Below are 20,092 nucleotides of genomic sequence, written 5' to 3' on the forward strand. Positions count from 1 at the left end.
TACCTTTGAACGGAAATTCATCAAAAAAAGTGATGAAAGAAATGAAAAACCACTGAAAAGTGATTCAATTGTGGGTGGAGACTTGCAGGTAACATTTGGTAATAGAACACTATTTAGAAGGAAATGACCAAGTTTTTGCTCCAACAAGTTTTTGTCACAATTAATGCCAGCAATTAAAGTATTTTCAGGTGGTGAAACGGTGCTGCTTCAAAGAATGGTAACTCCTTGCATTTTACCACAAAATGGTTATTTAATGGGGGGGGGGAGAGGGTTGGACTGGGTCCTGCTCTCCGGTGAGTCTGGGGTTTGAGTCCCACTTGGGGTGCCTTGTGATGGACTGGTGTCCCATCCTGGGTGTGTCCCCTCTCCCTCCAGCCCTTCGCCCTGCATTACCAGGTTAGGCTCTGGCTCCCCGCAACCCCGTATAGGACAAGCGGCTTCAGGTGGTGTGTGTGTATGTGTGTGTGTGTGTGTGTGTGTGTGTGTGTGTGTGTGTGTGTGTGTGTGTTATTTAGTGAGAATCTCTCTTTCTCACCTGACAGTAGGTGTGTAATGACCAATTCCATATGTTGCTTTAGAACAAATCACATGTATAGTCAAAACACATAAGTAGTTCAGGTGCATAAATAAGCGAAGTCCAAGTTGCATTGGTTAAACCAAGGTGTGTAAATCATAATACTTTATTCATTTTATACATTTAGTTTAATTTTTAATAAAAGAATAATGAGCATCTCTACAGGGTTCGCATACTTCCAAGCAGCCCTGTATATCGGCCTCATGCAATTTTCACACTGCTTACAGTTACTGCCCTTTTCGGCGAGAGTCTTTCTCTTACACCCCATGAACTGTGTAGATTTAGGAATGCAGGAGATGCTGTGAAGCTGAATATATATATTTGTTTATTTATGTGACCTTTCTGTGTTTGCTGTTGCAGTTTGTAAATGCAAATACTCCTGTAAAAGTAAATGTCAGCTGTTCAGCTCTGTAATCTATCCTAAATCCAATTTCAAGATACCCGGTGGCAGCCCAAAGTGTTGATGTTTGAGCTGAATTGCATATGAAGCATTTGTGGGTTTAAATCCCAGGTCAGTATTACTGCTGCACCCTGGGGACACCTGCTTAAGATGAATTGCTCCGGTAATGTTTAGCACTATAAATGTGGCAAAACCACATGCAGTGAAAAAAAAAAGAAAAAATAAAAAGAAATCCCTGGGTCATTTCTGACCCACCCAGAAATTAATGAAAATTTGATGGCAGAGAATAAATCAAGTGCTGCAGGGCTCCACAAGAGGAGCTCTAAGGACAACAGGTTCCTGAGGGTTTTGTTTTACACAGAAAACACAGATTCCCGGCAACGCTGAAGCAGAAGTGCACGAGGTTTCATGAGATTCCTACTCATTTAAATGCAAAATTACACATCTGAATATAAAATTCCCATATTTTATTAAACTTCACTTGTTGCCTGCAGGTATGCGATCCTCCCCCTCGTGCATCGCCCTCCGAAGTCATGCCTGTTTGCGCCTGGGGGTGCGCGACGGGGGCAGCGCCGCCGATGGGGGAGCCGCACGCTCGCATCCGCGCACAAGTCCGAGCCTTTGCTGCGGGGGTGATGTGTGTGACAGCTCGCAACCGAGGAAGGCCTTGAACAAACGCGGCAGCCTGCCAGACGTCAGCGCGACGAAATTGAAGTTTCCGGCTCAAAGGAATTAGATAATATCTGTACAAATACATTAGGCAGCTTTAGAAAGAACTGGTCCATATTTCTTAGCCCTTGGTGTGTGTTTGGGGTGGCTTTACATTTTCTGTGTCCCATCCAGCAGTGGAAGGGCCATTATAATTGTTTATAAAATATACATCATTACAACTTCATTCCTGGTTATTATCACACTATACAGTTTTTTTTTTTTTTTTTTTTTAGATTATGGACCTGATTGGGGGGGGGGTGCAGTGGCGCAGTGGGTTGGACCACAGTCCTGCTCTCTGGTGAGTCTGGGGTTTGAGTCCCGCTTGGGGTGCCTTGCGACGGACTGGCGTCCCGTCCTGGGTGTGTCCCCTCCCCCTCCGGCCTTACGCCCTGTGTTACCGGGTAGGCTCTGGTTCCCCGTGACCCCGTATGGGACAAGCGGTTCTGAAAATGTGTGTGTGTGTGTGTGGACCTGATTGACCTGAAATGATACCTGTGTGTGTGTGTGTGTGTGTGTGTGTGTGTGTGTGTGTGTGAACTCTGGCATTTGATGCTCCTTGCTCTTTATCATAGTGTCACCCATTTATTTCCCACGGCTGTCCAGATCTGACCACACACACCATAGATGCACAAACTACAAAACAGCAACAATGCTATAATCGTTATGTAAAATAAAACATGAAAAACTGAACAAACACGGTTATCATTACATTTATTTAGCAGACACTTTTCTCCAAAACAACTTCCAATGAATTCTATGTAGTGTTATGAGCCCGCACCCCTTATTCACCGTGGTGACTTACACTGCTAGATATACTACTTACTCATTCATCCATACATCAGTGGAACACACACACACTCTCTCACTCATACACTAGGGGTGTACCTGAACAGCATGTTTTTGGAGTGTGGGAGGAAACCAGAGCACTCAGGGGAAACCCACAGACAAAGGGAGAACATACAAACGCCACATAGACTGAGTGGGAATCAAACCTACATCCTCTCGCACCACCCAGGTGCCATGAGACAGCAGCACTACTCGCTGTGCCACCATGCTATGACATCAATCTTATCTACTCAGATGTGTAGTGCGGAGTGTGTCTGTAAGACTCACGACAATCAGATGAAGGAAGCCATACTCATGACGAAGAGATGAAAAGTTGTAAATGGGCCAAATTTGGCCAGAACACGAGCCAAGGAACACATTACCACATTTAAAGCTTTTATTCAAAAGGAAGTCTAAATACAACAAAAATGGATGTCTGTGGAGTGGGAGGACACGGTTGGTCACCAGCAACAGGACCTTCTCTAAAACATATAGGGGCGGAAGGACTTCTCGGCACATGGCGAACTTCTCCAGCGACAGCCAACACTTCGAGGGTCCAGCGACAGGCAACGGGTTACAACGGACTCCGTAAGTGAGTCTTTACACACTGGGTAAAGCAGCAGACAAATCGTATCTCTAGATCTCCTGGTTTAAGAACATTGCGTAGCGGAGCACAGCTCTATCCTCGGGGTGTGAGGCTTCTCCAGTCTGCATGCTTATCGGGCATTGCTTAAATTGCACAACCCTGACTTTTCGTTCCTGCCCCCTTGTTTCGGAGCGCGGGGTCGGTGGGCCAACCTGTCAGGCGGAGTGAGCGGCGCGCTCCGTGGGTCCCCTGCCCATCAAACCTTGGACAAATTCAGCTGAAGGGCCCTGCGCGGCATCATGGCGCCGATTGTATCTTTCCATTACCTTTGCAGCTATAAAGCTCCTGCCAGAGGTTGGACCGCCGCAAAGCCGATTGTGTCCCAGCGCTGATAAAAGTGGATTATTTTCATCCTGGGGCCTAATCTGATAACTCTGACTGTCCAGCACTGATAACGCCCCCTTGCAGGTCCTGCGAGAACAATGCAGTGTTAGTCCTGTAGCAACAAGTAAGTTACTTCTAGAAGTTTTCCAACCCTTTCTGCTGCTAAAAAGTAAAAATTGGAAAAAAAAAACGCAAGCACTTTGGAAATGACACGTGTCCAGAATGGAAGACAGTGCTGGAATTACTAATTTATTTCTTTATTTTATGGATGTGAACGAAAGACATAAACAGCAGAAAACATGTGCTGTTATGTTGTATTTGACCCTGAATTTTTGCATATCTTCAAACATCATAAGCCATATAACAGCTGAGTATAAATATAATCCGTGGCACAAATTCAGTCTTTATCCACCTTCCTACCTGCAAAGAGCAAAGGAAAACATGTTCCATCCTTGATTTTTTTCTTTCTTTTTTTTTTTGTTTTTACAGTTTTATTTTAAAAACGTGAGCAGACACGTCAGACATCACCTTTGGGAAGGGAAAGTTACCACGGTCCCACTGTCCTTCATGCAAATGTTAAATTGTCCTGATAAACCATTTCTGCGAATGAGATTATAGCCCAAAGAGAAGGTGTCAGCTTTTATCATCGAGACAGAGCTGAAGGTGACTTTTATTTTATGTTATTAATATTATCCACAGCATTGCTCGGCCTTTCTCACCTTGATTCATTTCCTGTGTTCCAAAGGACTGATTGGAATATCTAGGTGGGAATATCTAGAGCCATAATGGAAGGTCATTTTCGGATGTCCTTTTTTGATTAACATAAAATTGCAAATTTTGAGTGATCACGTTACCTGCACGACATGGATCGGCATCAGGGTTAACAGTGTTGACCGCTTACGAGGTTTTTACCCAGAGATCAGCTCAGGGCTGCGATGCACATAACCTGCAGGATAAAAGAAGCGGTTCTCTTTGGTCCATCATGAACACGAGGCTGGTGGAATTGGTTTTGGCAGAGAAGCAACATTAGCTCTCTGTTCCAGCAGCTTTGCTGACAACTCTGTTATGTTGATCGATAGTATCAGTTTCAAAAGGTTGTAAAGAATTCAGGCAAATGCGCACACGCAGACGGAGAGGACGGCCCCAACCTTCGTTTCATTATTTGCGCTTAACTCGACCGCTAAAAGTTGTAAATTTAACCAATTGATCATTAGATGCATGATAACAAAAGCAGCAGGTTAACACTGGTTGTAGCAACAAACGTGATAAATGAGCCACCCTTTGTTGCACTTTGTGCTCTTTTGGAAATGTCATGTTTTTGTGAACCCTTTTGGAGGGAGTGGCCAGGTGTTGGTGGAACCATGTGGAGGACAACTTGCTTTCTGTGTAGATGTGGAGATAGATAGATAGATAGATAGATAGATAGATAGATAGATAGATAGATGTAAAAATCACTGCTCTGTTTTATGATTTATGAAAATATTGATGATTCCTGATCATCTTCCTAGTATTTTGTTTTCTTTTTGGAAATACATATAAATACTTACTTTACATTTTACATTATGGTGCAATACTGTATTGGAGAATTACTACAAGGAAATGAACGGAAAATAAAAAAATAGATAGATAGATAGATAGATAGATAGATAGATAGAAAAAAAGACTGGAATAACCTAAGAATAAATCAATACCAAAATAGGCAGTGAAGTGTGCTGGATAATTGATGCCAGTAAGTGACTAAGAAAAAAAAAAAAAAAAAAAAGTTACCATTTGAATTGAAATGAAAAAACAATACAATCTGAAGGCGATACTTCATAATTCAGCAGGACGGCGCTGTCAAGAGTGAAAAGCTGCAAGCTGTCACTCTGACGAATGTTGAGTGCTGCGAATGTGCTAAGAAGCAGAATGGAGGTTGAGCTCCCACCTGGAAGAAATGTGCTGAATGTCTTAGTGAGGAAAAAAAGTCCCAGTGGGTCTTTGTCAAAGTGCCACTGAAAAATGTGCATGTGTACGATTCCAGCTGTTCTACAGTATTTCGGCTATACAACCTTTTACAGCAGAGTACGGGCAGAGAGAGGGAAGCGGAAGGTTTGGTGTTACAGGTCAGGTTACTTACACTGATTTAACCGTGTAAAACTGCTTGGTAGATTTTACTGTATCAGTTCAGGGTAAGTATCTTGACTAAGGGTACTACAGCAGGTGCAGGGATTCAGACCCTTTTGATTACAAAGTGACAATTCTAATCACTACGCCACCTACTGAGAATGAGGTGCAATAAATGAACTGAGCTTTGGGGTCAGGCTCCGGTCCAAATCTGACATAGTATCCACATGGTATAATTATACTAAATGATCCCGGGGATATTAAATGGAAAAAAAAAAAAAATTGCATTTTTAAAACAATAAAAGTAAGAAAAGTGAGAATTGCGCCAGTCCTTCAGTCACCGCAAGGTCTCCTCCAAGGAGCCGTGGGCAACAAGGTGTAAAAAAGGCAATCAGCTTTACCTGCATCACTAGGGTGAGAAGCGCTGAGACTTGTAGAGGTGAAAGTGAACAAAAAACACAAGAAATGGAAATGATCTGACATCCATGACATCCAGATTGCACTGAGAAACACACACCCAAATGGGAGAACTGCCTTCTTTCCACTTGTGCCTCATGACAGCCATAATTTCTAATGCAACAGCATAAAATTACAATAATTTACAGACAATAACTGTGTTGTGCTGAGCTAAATGCTGCAACATGTCACTAACTCGCATTTATTATAGCCATGGGGACAATTTAAACCCGCCCTTCTGCTCTCAGATTTATTCATTCAGCTGACACTTTTCTCCAAAGCAGCTTATAATATTAATGTACCTACATTTATTGACCGATTCATACAGCTGGGTAATTTTACTGGAGCAACTTAAGGTAAGTACCTTGCTCAAGGGTACCACAGCCAGAGGTGGGATTCAAACTTGAGACCCCTGGGTCCAAAGACAGCAGCTGTAACCACTGCATGGCTTGTTGCCCTATTGGAATACACTCTGACACGCCTCAGTTTATTCTAATATTCCAGCTGGTAATATTGAAAAATGTCTCAATAGGTTGCAGCACAACAACAAAAACAGTAATAATAATGATAACAATGATAATAATAGCTGGTGGTAGAGTGGTTGGAGCTGCTGCCCTTGGACTCAAAGGTCACAAATTCCATTCTCACCTCCAGCTGTAGTACCTTAAGGTACTTACCCTGAATTGCTCCAGTAAAAATTACCCATCTGTATAAATGGGTAAATCATTGTATTGTAAGTCGTCTTGGAGAAACGCATCAGCAAAATTATATTCAAATTTTATTCTTATCATTAATAATAATAATAATAATAATAATAATAATAATAATAATAATAATGTCGTCGCTCGGATGCTGTCCGTGCCAGTGAGAGATGACTGGGACCGAGGCGAGCAGCAGGGGGCGATGGAGACTCGCTGAGAGCGACACGCGGCTCCACAGCGCCTGAAATTAGCAGATGAGTCGCGAGCGACCGGATAATCAATCATTTCGCGTTACCGCTGTTCGCAATTAATCCGCTGGATTAAGCCATCGCTCTTTCCGTAAAGTGAACTGATAAAAATGAGTGAGGGAAAAGCTCAATGGAGCGATATCGATCGTGTGTGTGTGTGTGTGTGTGTGTGTGTGTGTGTGTGTGTGTGTGTGTGATGGGGGCACGCACGAGTGTGTGCGGGAGGCCACGGGAACATGATCATGGACACAACCACCACGTCCCGCGATGTCGCCGGTGCGCGCGCACACACACGGGGAGGGGAGGGGAGGGGAGGGGAGGGCGCAAAAAGAAAAAAATAAAAATCATACAGACAGGTGCGCGGCGACCCGGCGAACTGAATGAGACGGAGGGTTTTTCATACCGTCCCGGGACTTCATATCTTATACATACAGTACCGTCTCCGGGGGACTTTATTACACGTTCATGGAGCGCATTTGCCTCGAGTGAAAAGCGCTTCCTCCGTGTCTCTGAAATATAGGAGGAGCGGGGGGGGAGGGGGGGAGGACCGGCTGCCTCATCGGCATGCGGCCGGCGCGCGTCCCAAGGCTATCGGCATCGCGCACGATGTGACGCGGCGCGCTTCATCTCCGTCGTGCGCGCGGGCCCGCACGCGCTCGCTGGGCTTCCTGTGTGATAATGATATTAATAACAACAAAGTACGTGCGCCTCATGAGAAGCGATATTACCACCCGCCTCCCAGCGCGAACGCGCGCCGGAGTTCAAAGACAGCTTTTATTGGATGGATGTGAAGATATTTGACTTAAAAAAAAAAAAAAAAAAAAAAAATTAAGCGCGCCGATCCTGATGGCTGCGAACTGGTCCCGTTCTGCGAGACCGGCTCTCATTTTTTGCCTATTATGTTGTGTTGCTGTGACTCCAGGGAATAACTTTCCAGCAGCTGGTGGGAGGGGTTGGAGTTGCACGCAAAGGGACGTGCGACCCTTGGCAGGGGGTCAAACAGGATGCAGCTCTGCACCTGATCTCTGATACAGGTGGCAGAAGTGAGCTGTCAGAGGATGTGGCCATGGTACCGATAATGCTGTACACTGCACCCTGGACCCCTGGTGTTGTATATCCAACCGTGATTAGAACTGCTATGGCAGTCTGCTGTGGACCTGGCAGCGCCTCCGTGGATGGGATCTCAAAGGCTGATAGCATGTTGGATCATGCGTAAGTGTACCGTGGTACGCGCAGAGGCCACGGACCCTACGCTCCTGCCGTGTGGGAACGACATGTGGCTGTGGGAGTGGAGCCACCTGGACCATTTGTGTTGGATGCTCAAAGCTTGTCCTCATCCTCCTCTAAAGCCCTGGAGGAATGTGTATATATATACACACACACCAAAATTACATAAATTCTATGAGTAATCCTTAAAAAATACATATATATATAAAAAATTGTTGGAATAGGAGACCTTAGTCATCAGACTGGGCCCGCATAGGCGAACTGCAGTTCCTGTGCACGGGTACATGTGGGCGCGTGCTTCTGAGGTCCCGTGCTGCACCCGTGGATGAAAAATGGCCCGCACAGTTATAGAAGAACACTAATATTAAAAACTAAAGTTCTGCTGCACTGGCGTCATATGGAAAATTTTCAATATTCGCTACTCAGCGGAGAATTGCGGGAAAACTGTTAATTTAATCATGGTGTTACAAATGAACTAATTATTTCTATCTGAAGATGTCATCTCTCTGCCAGTATAATCCACTTTGAAAGTATTAAATTTTATTCTATAAGCAAATGATGTTTGAGATTCTTATACGAGGGGAAATATAATAAAATGCGGCCGTCATGCGCGTGGCAGTCAGATCGTGTTCTGCTGTTCAGCATCACGGGGTTGATGAGGCTACAAACTTGAACCTAATTACACGATGCCTGAATCTGCAGCCCAAATAGCAGCATAATAGTTTGGAATATCAAATATTGGCCGGATTCACACATCATAAATTCTTTTCACAAGAGTCACCAGCTCAAATTATGATGCTGTTTGCAGAATGAAGTGATTAACTGAAGATTCCAAAGAAAGTGAGAACTAACATCAATAAAACTTTTTAAGCTCTGCCTTTTCACTTTAATGATATATTTATTTCCTGCGACTCTGAAGCTGTTGAAATTCATCTGCAAGGTCATATGTTACATGATCCATCTAGGATTATTGTTTTCTTTTTTTGCATTTCACATATTGTCATGCATTATAATGAGCAATTAATTTGGAAACACATTAACTGCAATAAAATGTGGCCCAGCATATATATTCCCTTTCAACAGCTGAAAAACTTTTTTCGTTATACTCGGCAGTGGCATTATTGTACTTTTCCGACTATTTCAAAGTGAAGCTGAGGAGCTTGATTATATATTTGCTAATATGAAATACAGCCCAGTCTCATTGATAACAATAACTCTGCTGAATTTAGCAATTTTGAACAGTATTAATATCGCAACTGTATATTCATCTTAAAAAAAGAGACAAGCTTTTTTGGGACCTGTGGATATTATGGGAACTTACAGAAAACAGTGTACTTTGGAGATGGGTCATTATCATAGATCTCTTTTTTGTCTTTGAAGTGCTATACATCTTTAATTTAACTGATTATATGGAATGTATGCACTTGATTTGCATTAAACCTTGTGTGTGTTTCTGTACAGTCCTTCCTGTCTTTTGGATGTTATATTTTTATCTTTCAGATAAATGCTTCTGATGAATAAAGGAAATTAAAACAAAGCACTTTCAAAACACAGTTCACCCAGTTTACTTTTTTAAAAGAATATCGTTTCATTTCTGCAGCATTTATTCTTTTAAATACATACTCGACTTTATGCGAAAACATAAAGCATCTCCAGATGATTTTGTGACCATCTGCTGCAGCCAAAAATCAAATATTTACCGCAGCATGTTATGAATAGTTTTCAGAATGTGTGTCAGCACAGCGATAATCTCAGCAGCATGTTAACTGCCTGCACATATAGGGCCATACTCTTTAATTTCATCTTGGCCCAATTCAGTTTTTTTTTCTTTCCAGTCACATCCAGCTGGGAAATAAATTGTACAACAATGAAATAACAATAACAATAAAAACGAATACGCTGATGAATAAATCCGCTCATTACGAAAGTGTATTGTGTTGCTTTGGAAAAAAGTCTTAAAACATTACTTATGTGAGCTGGCAGCGGAGCCGTCATTAAGACAGTAAGATGTGACAACGGCTCTCTGAAAGTGTCTCTTGGCTCCCGGAGAGCCGCTGTATTTCAGTGGGTATATTTGTATTTATAGATCATCCAGTTAATGAAACAGAACAATCCTTTTGTCATGAGGGATCCTCTTGCAGAAATCAGTCATGTGAGTCAATGATGTGGTGTGTCTCTGTGGGCTGTCCACAGATTGGTGGGGGGGGGGGGGGCGGTGTGATTTACATTTCTTTATTTATTTAGCAGATGCTTTTCTGCAAAGCGACTTCCAATGAACTCTATGTAGTGTTATCAGCCCACACACCTAATTCACTTACACTGGGTTACTCATCCATACATCAGTGGAACACTCTCTCTCTCTTTCTCTCTGTCACACACACACTATGGGGGAAACTGAACAGCATGTCTTTGAACCATGGGAGGAAACCAGGGCACCCACAACATGCAAACTCCACACAGACTGAGCAGGAATCTAACCCATGTCCTCTGGCACCACCCAATAGCACTACCCACCGTGCCACCGTGCCACCGTGCCACCCGTGACTCCCTCTTTAACCCTCTCTCTGCCTGTCTCCATCTTTCTGCCTCTCTCTACCACACACTCCTGTTAGTCTCCATCCCCATTTTGTCAGTCTGTCTGTCCCTTTCTCTCCCTCTTTATTTCTCTGTCTCTTCTTACTCTCTCTGTCTTTCTCTGTCTCTGTCCTTTGCTCTCTCACACTTCATCTCTGCTGTTTGTCCATCTGCCTGTCTGTGTCTTTCTGTCTTTCTCTGTCCCCCCCCACTCTCTCTCTCTCTCTCTCTCTCTCTCTCTCTCTCTCTCACTCAGATGCTCAGCAGGTCCCGCGAGGAGCGGAGAGGGAGACCCTCTTCCAGCGCGCGCGCTCTCTCCTCCTACCTGCGAAGCAAGACTCGCCCCCTTGTCCGCGTCCCTCCATCACTACCCATCCTTCGCCCACTCTCCGTCCTCCCGGGACACACCCTGGACATGATCCTCACCCGTCCTGACTGAGTCTCGTGTCCCTCATCAGCACCGCTCAGTCGCTTGTCCTTCTTCCCCTCCCGAGAGCCCGTCTGCCACCGCGCGCCGGCTCGCGTGCGTGCGTGCGTGCGTGCGCGTGTGTGTCCACCCCCTCCCAACCCCACCCCCTTCACCTGTCTCAGGTGGGCACGCGGCGGAGGCGGTGGCGGCGGAGACCACCCGGGGCGCGGCGGCGATGCGCGCGCCGCTCCTGCGCTGATAATGCAATTCCTGCGGAGCTTTCCGAAGTCGGGAAAAGTGATGGCCGTGGTGAGGAGCTCCCTGCAGAAAGCGGTGCTCTTCCTCCAGCGGCTGCAGAAGGTGGCCGTGGCGTCCCCGCGCTACCAGAAACTCCGCAAGGTAACGGTCCCGAGCGAGCGCGAGGGCTCCCGCGCGCGGCTCTCGCCGTTCCGTCCACGAGCGTTCGCGCACGGTCCTGATGCAGAGGGACGAAGCGAGGGTCCCCGGTTCAAGGAGGGATGGGAACCGGTTATGCCAAGCTCTTTTCTCCAAGGGTGCTCCTTTACATCATTTCTACTACGGGTCTGAAATACTTTGGATAGATTTTTAATGTAAAGTTGTTGCGTGATTTTTAATTTTTTTTTTTTTTTTTAATTGTCCTTTTCTGAACACCCTGGGAGCGAGATTACCTGTTAGTCCCGAGTATTGCTCTCTGAGTTGGTGATGCATGGTCATTGTGCAGTTGGGCTGGAATGGAAGTTAGTCCTGAATGCTGGAAACTACATTATTATTCCGATTTATAGTCACTAAACTGGTCATGAAGGTGGTCTTGTTGGTTCTTATTAAGTTAGTCCTGAATGACAATCACCAAATCAGATGTAAGTGGTAGTCATTACATTGGTTTTGGAATGATGTTCACCAAGTTTTTCAGAAGTGCTGGAAACTGATTTACTCCTGAATGATAATCATTAGGACCTGATGACAGGACCTGCTATATGACCTGATGGCAGTCATGAAGGTAGCCTAAAATGATGGCAACCAAATTCGTCCTGAATAACAGTCACTAAGTTAGTCCTGAATTACAGGAACTAAATTGGTCTGGAACAATATTCAATAAGTTTTTTATAAATGATAATTAAATTAATCCTGAACGGTAATCTCTAAACTGGTCATGAATCACAGTCACTAAACTGGTCCTGATGATAATCACAAAGTTACTGTCACAAAGATAGTCACCTTTTCCTGAAAATAGTCACCATATTAGTCCTGAATGACAGGATCCAGTGACTGTGAATGTGCTGGGGGGGTGGGGGTCAATACCAGTGTTTATTAAAGTTCTGAAGCACTCATTTTCGCTGGATTACACTGTTCCATGGGGTTCATCCCAATCGAATGGGAGGCTTCCTGCAATAATGTAACCAACAATGCCAAAAGTGCAGCTTACTTTTTAATCACACAAAAAACATTAACTTGTTCTCTCCTTATTATTCATTCTCGTAAGATACCCATGGGAGGAGGGATAAAGCAGTGCCTTTTACTCACGGCCTTCGATGTAAAACAAACACACAGAGGTGATCAAAGACAGACCTGCAAAATGAGAGCTCTCTAAGGACTTAGTCTGTCATTTTCCATAATGTCAGAAATGATGGTAACAAAACAAACATTTCTGCTGAAAATCAAGTGCATTTCATCTTATTTTTTGTGGATTTCTGGCATTTCATACCAGATATGTCTTGTTTTTTTTTTTTTTTTTTTTTTTTAAATGCCGGATATTGCTGAGTACTGATGTAACAATACTTTTTGGATTTAAAAAAGTACATTAAAAGTTTCAACAAATATTCTTATGCTGACAAATCACAAGGGCTCTTTTGGCTATGAAAGCAACTGTTTCTATGTTCAGTTTCGCTTCCTTTTGGGCTGTTGCAGTGGGACTTATCAAAGTAGTAAAATATTGGTTCATTGCTGGCCATAAAAGTTTACAAGTGCTTCCCTTGTGTGTAAATTTGAGCATAATGGATGTTTTGTTGAGGTTAATTCTCAGTAAATTTAGGTATTCAGTGGAATTTAATCCCTTATATATGAGTACTCTTCGGCATAATCCTCAATTTATGTATATCTTCAGCATAGAGTTAATCTCCAGCATTTGTGAATGTTCTCTGTGTTGCCCAGTGTACGTTGGTGTTCCTTGTGGGGTAATCCCTAGTATACATGTATTTTCTGTGTGCTATAATCTCCATTGTGGGGTAATTCTCAGTGTATTTGAATTTTCTTTGAGGGCTAATCCCTAGTGTATGTTGAGGTTCTGTGTGGGATAATCTCCATCTCATGTGCTGTTTTGTGTGGGTTAATCCCAAGTGTATATAAATGTTCCGAGTGGGGTAATCTCCAGTATGTGTAAATGTTCTATGAGGGGTAATCACTAGTACATATCGGTACTCTGAGTAGGATAATCCCCATCATATGTGTTGTTTTGTGTGGGGTAATCTCCAGTGTGTGTAAATGCTCCCTGCAAGATAATCTCCATCATGCATGTATTTTCCGTGTCGTATAATCCCCACTGTATGTCAGTGTACTTTGTGGGATAATCCCCATCATACATGGATTTTCCATGTGGTATAAGCCCCACTGTATGTCAATATCCTGTGCGGGATAATCCCCATCATACATGGATTTTCTATGTGATAGAATACCTACAGTTTGTAGGTGTCCTGTGTGGGATAACCCCCCATCCCCATGCAGGTGATCTGTTCTACAGTGTTTGCTGGCAGCTCTGTCCAGCCCCAGGTTGGTAGCTGTATGGGGGAATGGGCTGATAAAATCTTCCCATCCTTCCCTCTGTTCCTCTCGAGGGCAGCACCACTCTTCCTCCCCCCCATCGCCTCTGGGCTGCCCCGTTGGCTGCTGGAACGGAACATTGCTCTCTAATCCTGATATATGACCTCCTCTCATAACCACCCTCCCTGCCAACAGCTTCCAGGGTGCGTTAATGTGCATTCATACGGCAGCTGCTGTTGTTTCAGCAAAGCCTCTGCAGAGGACGTCAGACTCGTGGTAGAGAGCAGATGCATGAGATAGTGACATGGTGTAAACTTAAATACCAATTTGAAGATGATCATACATTATGCCTGAGTGTCCTTCACAATCATCACAGAACACTCAGAGCTCTGCTGGGCTTTTCTGATTCAGATATTCATACCTTTATTCATTATCAGTTACTACTTGTCCGGTGTAGGGTCACAGTGGTCCAGAGCCTATCCTGGAAGTATAGCTCGTGATGCAGGGAAGACCATCGGTGCGACACAAGTCCATCACAGCCCAATTTCACGCCCACGCACTTATGTTAATTTAGAACCACCAATTCACCATGAAAATATGATTTCCAACTGTGGGAAGAAACCAGAGTACCCAGAGGAAACGCGCAAACTTCACACAGACTAAACGGATTCGGACCCAAGTCGCAATAGCTGTAAAGCACCTGTGGTATGAACTGTGCCCCTAGGCTTCCCTCTTTTGAACATGATTTTCTGCATCCAAATCTGTCCTTCTGTTGATGCAATACACTCTTTGCATTGTTCTCTGAGATGTATGTTGCTTTGGAGAAAAGTGTCTGCTAAATTAATAAATGTAACTGTAAATGTGTTATAGTATAGTGATTATGAACAAATTTTCATGTGAATTAACCTGAATATGTTGTAAAAGACATGCCTGCATCATGAGTCGTACAGTCCATGTCTAATCTTTGGGCGTAAATACCATGGTCCCGTGGTATTTACCAAGGTTTAAACAGTCAACAAGGAGCTTCATCTCAGTGACGTCCACAGATGCAGCGAGCTGTCCTCCCAGCCACGATGATCCATAATCTCGCTAATTAAGTCGGGAAGATTTTGCATCACAGGCCATCATTGACAGTTTAAATTGCTCTAGAGCAGCAGTGGCTTCTGTGCTGACAAATGTTTGCATTTCCGACCACGAATTTGCTGTTTAATCACAGTCATAAAAAAAGCATTGAAGGGCAAGTGTGGTCCAGGGACTTGCTGCTACATGCTCTTATTAAAAAAAAAACAAAGGATGAAAATCGAGAATATGGATATTAATACCATTTAATGGTGGTATGATGGGATTAGATTAGAATGAGCCAGTACTCGATTTGGTTGGGATAACAGTTTGCCCACTAACAGCACGTCACAAGTCCTCAAGTGCAGGTTCTAATGAGGTAAAAGGACATGTGTGGTTGGGTGTGTGGGAGATCTGGGACGAGATTCTTTCTTTTTTTTTTTTAATATAAATTTGCCTTCCCCTGATTTGGTCCCCGGCCCATTTCTGTAGCGCTGACGTCCCTGCGTGGCCGTGACCACGCTTGTTTCCGCCAGGTTAGTCATCGGTACTTCAGCGCTCACTTCCCTATCTCTTTTCATATACCGTCCTTCTCCATAGGCTCGTTCTTTCAATTTATTGTGTAGCTGAATCATCTTCAAAAAATGCTTTCAATAATTCAAAATGAATAGCTAAAAATAAAACTCCACAAAATTATTTAAAAAAAAAAAAATAATCTTACATAACCATGATTTACACCCACTGCCTTATTGGAGGTATTGTAACTTTTTTTATTTATGAGTTTCATGTTTAGAAATATAAAAAGCTTTAATGATGGATCTACTTGTTTTAGTGCCTTTGGTTTAGATGTGTTTTGTGATTTATGCTTCATAGTTTCAATGCTGAGATGCATGCAGGCCCAAAGTCAACATTATATTTGAAGGCGTATAGCGAATGCAGCTCAGAGGAGCAATGAAAGTGAGAGCAGGACTTGTAACTGCCGCCACCGCCTCCGTCGCTGGCCATTTTGTTCCGAATGTGTTTGGACCAGCCTTGAAGGGCTTATGAAGACGGGGTCCATTACACTAACCCTAACCCATCCGACCATTAGACATTCACTTTCATTCTGCACACTTTCTGCGCTGCTTTCGAACAGAAAGCAGTTGGAAGCGTAATTCTGAACGTAAACTTTGCTTCCATTCTGGTTCAACTTGTCACCTGTCCTAAAAATAATACTTCACTAATTCTCTATATGACTTGCTCATAAGGTCAATATACACACACACACACACACACATTTTCAGAACCGCTTGTCCCATACGGGGTCGCGGAGCCAACCCGGTAACACAGGGTGTAAGGCCGGAGGGGGAGGGGACACACCCAGAATGGGACGCCAGTCCGACGCAAGGCACCCCAAGCGGGACTCAAACCCCAGACCCACCGGAGAGCAGGACCGTGGTGCAACCCATTGCGCCACCGCACCCCCGTAAGGTCAATATATTTAATCTGAATTTGTCCAATAAAGCATCCAGCTGTATGCTGTATATGAGTAAAACAGGGCAAATGAAAGAATATAGTATGTAATATGTATACATACATATATGCAAGAGCATTCTTGTTTTAAAAAGTTGTTTTACTTAATTGAATTAATAGTAATATTTTAATAACTTGTTTAAAAAAATATAAAATTTTAGTCGTATATGGGGGAGTGTATAGAGGGGGGTGCGGTGGCACAGTGGGTTGGACCAGGTCCTGTTTTCCGGTGGGTCTGGGGTTCGAGTCCTGCTTGGGGTGCCTTGTAACAGACTGGCGTCCCCTCCCCCTACAGCCCTCTGCCCTGTGTTGCCGGGTTAGGCTCCGGCTCCCCGCGACCCGGTATGGGACAAGCGGTTCAGAAAATATGTCTGTAGAATGATAGTCTATTTAGGTTGTGATATAGATTTCAAGTTTATTTGCCTAATAAACCTTTTTCAAAATATCATCCCTCTCTGTTAAGTGCTGGTATTACAGTAAACCAACCTCCACCCAGTCAAACCCTGTATGTGTGTGTGTGTGTGTGTGGAAAGATATCCCTATCTCTTTATCTTTTTCATATCGATCACAGAGTCAGTGACGCATGGCAATTTTATTATACTAAAAATTCAGTTGTACAGTAGATAGGTAGACAGTAATAACACATTTACATTTATTTATTTACCCTCAGCAGATGCTGTTTAGATCAGTCTGATGTACAGGGCGATCAGCGTAAGTGACACAGGGATTCCTTTAAAGAAGGAAAAACGGCCAACAGCATCTGCTCAGTGGCTGAATCCATATGGTAAATAGACCAAAATGTAGCGGTTTGTCGGTTGGGCCATAATTAATGTTTAATGCCTTAATAAAGAATCCATCTGTAGTGCGTCTCTGTTAATTGCCAATAATACGTTTAACGCGGCAAATAGCTGACATTGAAATAATTTGAAGGAGACAAAAATGCCACTTTTGAACAGCTGTTTCACGTGAACAGCTCAGGTTCACACCCTTTTTCAAGGGTTCAACAGCAGGACCTCTGCTGGGACGTGAACTAGCAACCTTCAGGTTTTGCACTGCCTGTTTCCGATCGTCCGTAGCCGGAGCAGCGCGCCTGCCCTGTGCTGCGTCCTCGGGTAGGTCCCGTTTGTCTGCGCACAGATGTGCGCGCCGGTCTCTGCTGGCGATGCCGTACCGTGGTGCCGTGTCTGGCGCCGACCCTCTGCGGCAGTGATTAATGACTCGCCGAAGCTCGCGGGCCCCTTCGCTCCTCCTCGCAGGATTCCCTGTCTCGCTGATGTGCGCTATCTTCAACTGATTTAGGGAGACTATTTTGGCCATTGTCCTCGCTGTCTATTTCAGTCCCCGAGTAATTGTTTCTGTTATTATTGTTTCTTTTATTGTAAGGTGTATCACTGACTCTAACTTTATGGATGGCGGGAGTGAGATCTCTCGGCACATATAGAAGAAAAAATATTTTATTGTTTTTCCTCGGCTTTGTTTATTTATTTTTAATGCATTTTCATTGCTTCCCCCTCCCCTCTTCGGCTCTTTATGTCGTCCCCTTCCAGGCACGACAGCCACACCGCAGCAGCTCGAGTCGGTTGAACTCAGACACACACCTTCGCCCAGGCGTTCGTGCTGTGAGGCACCCACAGCTGCCTCTTTCATTCCATTTATGCCGTATACCTGCTCTGCAGCATACGGCTGGATGTTTCAATGGAGAAGTTCAGGTTAAACAGCTCGATCAGGGTAACCGTCGGATTGCGTGTCCGTGCCCCTGACCGCTGTGCTACCCGCTGCTCGGTAGAAACACGTTTAACGTCCTTTTCTAAAGGTCTTTTATTCTTCAATAGACGGCAGTGCAGCGCTTCAGAGAGAGGATGGAGCGGGTGGTGGGGGGGTCATGTGGTTATTATACCACTTCCAGTCAAGGCGGCTAGGGTGGGGAGAACGCAAAGAGCTGGGAGTAGTGATTCTTTTTAAACCTTTGGTCTACTTTGAAAAGCAGCTCCACAAAGATGACTATAAATCACTATTTATACAACCAGTGGAACAATCCATTGATTTGTTGCTCATTGATAAGATCTAATGCCTTAATAAACTGGTCATACTTAACACTATTTGCTTGTGTAATGCATTCAAACTGACAGAAGGGGAAGACTGACATAGGAATATGTTATCGCCCCCCTTTCCTCCTGCGTCTGTCTTAGAGGGGCTGAAAACCCTCCCAACAGGGCTAAACTGGACTAACTGAGAGGTGAGCAGTCTGAGTGTGAGATGGTGATCCGCCGGAATCATATTTTAGTAACGCATCTGACTCAGCTGCACAAGGGAAGGCTTGATGCATTTTTCAAAGCCAACGTGAAATATTAGCATATTATTTGCTTGAATAATCATGCGAAAATGGCTCCATTTGTGAACACGCCGGGAGAAGCAGGTGAATCACGGGGTGTTGACATGCCTAATTGAGAGGCTCGCCCAAGAGGAACCTCTTCCATATTGCCACCAAACAGAAAGCGGTCCCCAGTCTCCCTGCACGCCGCAACGGGAGGCCGGATCTTCGATGTGGTCTTGAACCCGACTAGAAGTAACACACAGCGTCCCCGGATGATCCGAGCTGCAAGGAAAGGGTGGGATAAGAAATGAGATTTTATGTGAAAGGAGATAATACCAGTGCTTAAAATATGCTCATTATAAAACAGCGATTTCTGATTGCTGCGATTATGCTGTACTTTTTATGACGTCCAAGACCTCTGACTGAGGCCCTTTGCTCGGTAGAGATAAGTGCCGCTCGGCTCTCGCATTCTCACGGCGCTCGGATGAGCTCGTCGCGTCCCGCTCGCTTGAGCCCTTCAAAACCCACATGCTGGAAATTAGGACACCTGCAGTCCTCATAATATCATACTGATGTCATAATGATGTCAACAGCTCGATGCTGTTAAGTGCTGAATCTACGTTATAAACTCAACGATCTACATTTACAAGGTGGGATGAGCCAGAGAACTTTATAATTCTTACCATGTGGATCAAGTGCAGGAAAATTTGTTCCCCCATTGCTGATGAGAAGGTTCACACAGTGAGGTCCTCTATTAATATTTAGCATCCTTGAGGACTGTTAAGAATTCAGCAGGACTAAAGCAGAGACACACCATCTGAACCGCTTGTCCCATAGAGGGTCACAGGGTGTAAGGCTGGAGGGGGAGGGGACACACCCAGGACAGGGCACCAGTCCATCACAAGGCACCCCAAGTGGGACTCAAACCCCAGACCCAGGGGAGAGCAGGACCTGGTCCAACCCACTGCGCCACCACTCCTGCAGCCCTAAAGCATCATCGGAAAAGACCCTCTGCTGGTACCTGGGACATCCTGTCATTTACTGACCTTGCAGCAAGTGACTCCTGACTGATTAATATTCATACTCAATTGCTTCGCCAAAATCTGTTTGGCAAATAGGTTCAGCTGAGAAGACCCTTCAGGTTTGAATCTTCTCTTAGGTACTTCTCTTTTTTTCTTTTAACCCAATTAATATGTTTCAAGGAAATTGGAAAGCCATTAGTCTGGAGCATGGA

General features: G+C 44.3%; 1 protein-coding gene across 1 annotated transcript in view; it reads left to right on the forward strand.

Moving 5' to 3' along the window:
- LOC114912310 (uncharacterized) overlaps nt 1-20,092 on the forward strand; it is a 34,201-nt gene that overhangs the window by 109 nt on the left and 14,000 nt on the right. The window contains exons 2-3 of the mRNA XM_029258581.1: nt 7,911-8,057; nt 11,487-11,597. Of these exons, the coding sequence (XP_029114414.1) occupies nt 7,911-8,057; nt 11,487-11,597 (258 nt within the window). The remainder of the gene's footprint in view (nt 1-7,910; nt 8,058-11,486; nt 11,598-20,092) is intronic.

The sequence above is a fragment of the Scleropages formosus genome, chromosome 15 (assembly GCF_900964775.1).
Source record: "Scleropages formosus chromosome 15, fSclFor1.1, whole genome shotgun sequence".
In the NCBI taxonomy this organism is placed as follows: domain Eukaryota; kingdom Metazoa; phylum Chordata; class Actinopteri; order Osteoglossiformes; family Osteoglossidae; genus Scleropages; species Scleropages formosus.